Raw genomic sequence first — 5,172 nt, 5'->3', positions numbered from 1 at the left:
TGAGTGAAGTGGAGCCTGAGGAGGAAACACCGGGACCGTCTGGATGTAATAGTCCGTGGAGGTGCTGCGGTGCTCGGCTGCACAGATAGGAAACCCCTCGGCTGACAGGATGTACCACTCTCTCACTCCGCTCTCTCTCACGCAGGCGCAGAACATACGTGCTACTTGGCCGTCGGATGTAGTCCATGTAGTGTGTTCAAATGCAGCTGACACAGGGCGATGTGAGGCGACGTAGACGACGCAACAGTTGGCTTTCGTCGCCGCTAGTTCTTTGATGTCGGTTTGGTGTGTCCGCACCTTAAGTCACACACAATACTAAAGGTTTGGAGGCCAAGATTCATGCACAGCTAGTTGACAGCTAGAACAAAAAGTAGAAATTAGGTATGGTTTTAAGTTAAGCTAATCAGTTGTTGGATTTAGTTTCATATTTAGCACAGTGGTGTCACTTTCATTTCACAAAATGTCAAAGTATTGTTCAACTTTATTTTTTAAATGAAATCCTTTTACAATATTCTGTACATTATATTTTACACTGTGTTGTCTTTGTCTGCAGGAACTGTTCCCAAAAACTGAAACCAAGTCCTACCCAGACTGGGTGTTTGCCATCATCATCCTCCTCTCTGTAGTACCTGTGATTTCCATCCCTCTGGTCGCTCTCTACAGACTCATCTGCTGTGGAATCAAGAAGTCGTCTGCTCGCGCCGACCTAACTCCCTACTACAACGACAGCTTTGAGGCTGAAACACCGCACAAGAACCAGAGAGCTTAATTTTTTTTGTAAGAAACGATGTTACTGCACAGAAAAGGACCTCCTGATCGTTATCGCCTCATCTGTGGAATCTTTATTCAGCCGACAGCTGACATATAATCAGTCACTGACTTTACTACTGATTTATGTTGTTTACATTTATCAGCGTTTAACAGAACCTGAAAACTTGATTAATTTGACAGAGAAATTCTTTCCTTTGGACATTTCTGTGTCGTGTTAATGTACATGAAGGACAGCTGAATATAAACGTTTGGGCACCCCAGTCAAAATTTCTTAATTTCTTCTTAATTTCTTCAATATTCTAAGCAAGATTACTATATTTTTAAATTTCCATCTTTTAAAGTTTTGAAATAATTAAAAAGGAAAAGGGCCTGAGGCAGAGGTTTGGGCACCCTGCATGGTCAGGACTTACACTTCCTGTTNGTTCTCCAGACATACCTCAAAGTTCTGTTTTACCTTCATCAGTCCACAGGACTTGTTTCCATGTTCCTTTGCAAACTTGTGAGGCTGAATTTAGTGGTGAGGACACAGGAAAGGTTTCCTTCTGATGACTCTTCCATAATAATAATAATAATAATAATAATGATAATAATAACTTTAATTCATATAGCGCCTTTCAAGAAACCCAAGGTCACTTTACAATTCATAGTAAGGAAACAATAACACCAACAGAACAGTACAATACAACACAAGCAGTACAGAAAAGCAACAAAACTATAACCAACAACAGAAGAAAGCAGAGAAACTGTGATGGTACACTGGGCATAAGATGGATTATAGAATTAAAAAGCCATGGTGAACAGTTTTGAGGTTCAGTTTTGAGGGTGCATTTGAAAATGTCCACTGAAGGGGCTTTGCGGGTTACGGGGGGGAAAGAGCTCCAGAGGGTAGGGGCAGCGACGCTGAAGGCCCGGTCACCAAAAGTTCGGAGGCGGGAATTAGGGATGAAGAGTAGGCCGGAGTCAGAGGAGCGTAGAGATCTGGACGGAGTGTAGGGGTGGAGGAGGTCCGTTATGTACTGTGGGATTTTGTAGATTATGCGGGACTTGACCAGGAGCCAGTGGAGATGGATGAGGGTGGGGGTGATGTGCTGCAGTCCAGGCGGGAAGTGATGAAGGAGTGTATGAGTATTTCTGCAACTGAGTCGGTGAGTGATGGCCGGAGATGTTTTTCAGGTGGTGGAAAGCAGATTTGGTGACAGATTTGATGTGGGTCTCCCAGGTTGCGGACCTCAGCAGATGGTAAAATGGTGGCACTGTCAATGGTTAGGATTAGATTCCCAACCTTCCCGAGCAGTGCCTTGGGGGCCACAACCATGAGCTCTGTCTTGTTGCTGTTGAGTTTGAGTAGATTAGATGTCAACCAGGATTTTATTCCGAGGAGGCAATTGATGAGAGACTGAGGGGGCAGATGGGCAGAGGGTTTTGTACTGATGTAGAGCTGGGTGTTGTCAGCATATGAATGAAAGTTGAGACCATGGCGGCGGATGATCTTGCCTAATGGGAGCATGTAAATGTTGAACAGAAGGGGGCCAAGCACTGAGCCTTGGGGGACACCGTGATTGACTGAGGCGGGGGAGGAGGAGGAACCAGCATGGGTACCAAACTGTTTACAGTCAGAGAGGTAGGAGCGGAAGAATGAGAGGGCAGTGAGGCCAAGGTATTCTGCCAGGCGGGTGAGGAGGATGGGGTGGGAGACGGTGTCAAAGGCTGATGGGGTGGGAGACGGTGTCAAAGGCTGCAGAGAGGTCGAGGAGGATGAGTATACTGATCAAACCACAGTCAGCGGCTGATGGGGAGGTAACTGGTGATTTTGATGAGGGTGGTCTCGTTGCTGTGGTGACCATGAAGGTCATACTGGACCACGTGTGTCTGCACAGTAGAACAGTGCACCACCACTCCAGCATCTGATGAATCTTCCTGCAGGTCTATGGATTTGCCTTTCTAACAATCCTACGAGCAGCTCTCTCACAAAGTTTTCAGCTTGACCTCCACAGTTCCTGTTGACGTCCATTTCTTAATGACATGACCAACTGAGGAAACAGCTCCCTGAAAACACTTTGCCATCTTCTTATAGTCTTCATCAGGTCTTTTATTTTCAGAGTGCTAGGCAGCTGTTTAGAGGAGCCCATGGCTGCTGATTGTTGGGTCAAGGTTTCAGGAGTCAGTTGAAATTAGCATCACCTGGCCTTTCCTAACGATGACTGTGAACAAGCCAGAGCCCTAACAAGCTCATTAAGGTCTGAGACCCTGGGAAAAGTTGTCTGAGAGCTCAGATGTCTTGGGGTGCCCAAACTTTTTCATGGTGCTCGTTTCATTTTTTCACTCTCAAACTGTACAAAACAAAAATAAAACACTGATCTTGCTGCATGTTTCATCTTTAACTTCATGTCTCTGGGAGATCAGATCATCTTCTACTTTCTTAACTATTCACAGTAAATTAAATTTCGATCAGGGGTGTCCAAGCAAGCAATCTTCCAAATGACGTCACGTCTTCATCGTGGAAAAACACCACAAAGTATAAATCAAAGTCCAGAGAGACAAACAGCTGTGTGTGTGTGTGTGTGTGTGTGGGGGGGGCGGGGGGGGGGGGGGCGGGGGCGGGGTCTGGAGCAGTAGCTGGATGTTTTTCAGTTCTCCATCTTTATTGATCTGGTGGTTGTTGATTTATAGGGTGAGTTTATCATTGAGCTTTGGGACCGTTTCTCCCTCTTTAACCTGTTTCCCAATGCAACAGATACATTATTATTTTGGCACACTGACGATCAGATGAATCTGAATCACTCATTAATTTCACAGGAGAAAAAACAGACAAAACTCACAACATGAACTCAAAGCTCAAAGTCTACATCTGGATGGCCAAGAAGTCCTCGGGGGTCCTGGGTTTAGTGGCCTGTCGGACGCCAGTCTCAGATCCCCCAGATGCCTCTCCAGACTGCGCTTCCCTGTCAAGAAGACAACAGCAGGAAAATGTTTTCTCTGGTCTATTTGATAGTGAACTGTAAAATTCATCCAACTAAACTATTTCCAACTGTAAAACTAAATTAAAGGTGGTAATAAACTGACTTGAGTCCATGTAAGATCTTGTTGGGTTCACCTCTCATAAAGTCCACATTTACAGGGACCGGTCTTGGGAAGTTGTGATGAAGACGTTTTCATATCAGGGTTGGACTGGTCCGCAAACTAACCACCAACAAAAGAAGGAGACCGTGAGAAACACCACCACCAGGGGACTGGACTGCCGCCCTGCGCCCGCAGCACCTGTTAAAAGAGGGAAAGAGGGCAGTTAAAACACGGCCATGAGGTGCTAATGATTATTAGTTTATCACTGACTGTTCTTGACATTTTAGTCATTTTATTTTTATTTTGCTAAATAAATCCTTTGGTTAACACGTTTTTGACCCTGTGGTTTCATTTGAACTTGTGTGACCTCAGTAGCCCAGAGCAGTCTTAATAACTTCCATGGGTGAAATTCCCAGGGTGGCGTTACAGCAACTTTCCATGCTCCCCACGCCACACATGTAACCAGTTACATAATCCTGTCAGCTCCTTCAGATCGTGCAACAAAAGCAAATTAAGTAACATTTATCAATATTCAACATATTAGCATCACCGTTGGTTGAAGGGGGCAGTGACACTACTCAGGATCCCAGTGACCTGAGAGAGGCCCAGACTGTGGATATCTCCAGAGGCGATTATATATATATATATATATAAAATTCAATACATTTTGTGGCTTAATTTCATAATTTGTTGATTATAACTTGCTGTCATCTTTAGGATCTGGGGAGGACTTACTTATTCAATCTTACAGATGTTTAAATTTAATGAACTGCTCCTCTGGTCTGAAAAAAAGAGAGCAAACAAACTAAAAAACTGCACGTCAGAGAGTAAAGGTATTCCATGTTGGTGGAGAGTGGCACATGACCAGTGATGTGTGTGTCGTACTTAGCAAAGGTTTGTAAGTCTGGTGTGATCATAAAGTCATTCACCATTCTCAGGGAGGAAAAAAACACATGCAGTTATTAGAACAGAGCTGCAGTGCAGACAGACTGCCATCTGCTGCTGCAGGTGTGCTATTACAGCTACAGTCTGCTGCAACCTGTCAGTCTTTAGTCTGTATTCAGGATTCACATCCACAGTGACGACTGCTCTTCCTGGGGTCCACACAAAACGTAAAAAATAAGACATTAAGGGGCAGTTTACATGACAGTTATCACATTATAGATAATTTACTACAGTTTCCACCAAACCCTTTCAGTCCAGCACCTTTGGAACCAGCAGTAAGCCTTCAGACATGGTACCTAGACCCTCGGTCTGTTCAGACAGTCCTCTTAAATGTGGGCGGGGTTGTTGTCACTCACTGCTCCGTCCAGCACTCGCTGTATTTCCTCATCAGCGGTG

General features: G+C 44.7%; 1 protein-coding gene across 1 annotated transcript in view; it reads left to right on the top strand.

Annotated features, from left to right (window-relative positions):
* The window catches only part of LOC126387326 (sodium-dependent neutral amino acid transporter B(0)AT3-like), a 5,241-nt gene extending 4,054 nt beyond the window's left edge, over positions 1-1,187 (top strand). Inside the window, exon 9 of the mRNA XM_050039864.1 lies at positions 554-1,187. Coding sequence (XP_049895821.1) covers positions 554-769 — 216 coding nt within the window. The 3' untranslated portion in view covers positions 770-1,187. The remainder of the gene's footprint in view (positions 1-553) is intronic.
* Positions 1,188-5,172: the final 3,985 nt, after the last annotated feature.

Source organism: Epinephelus moara, unplaced genomic scaffold, assembly GCF_006386435.1.
Source record: "Epinephelus moara isolate mb unplaced genomic scaffold, YSFRI_EMoa_1.0 scaffold3615, whole genome shotgun sequence".
Lineage (NCBI taxonomy): Eukaryota > Metazoa > Chordata > Actinopteri > Perciformes > Serranidae > Epinephelus > Epinephelus moara.
The sequence above is the reverse complement of the archived record's forward strand: the minus strand, read 5'-3'. Positions and strand labels throughout refer to the sequence as shown.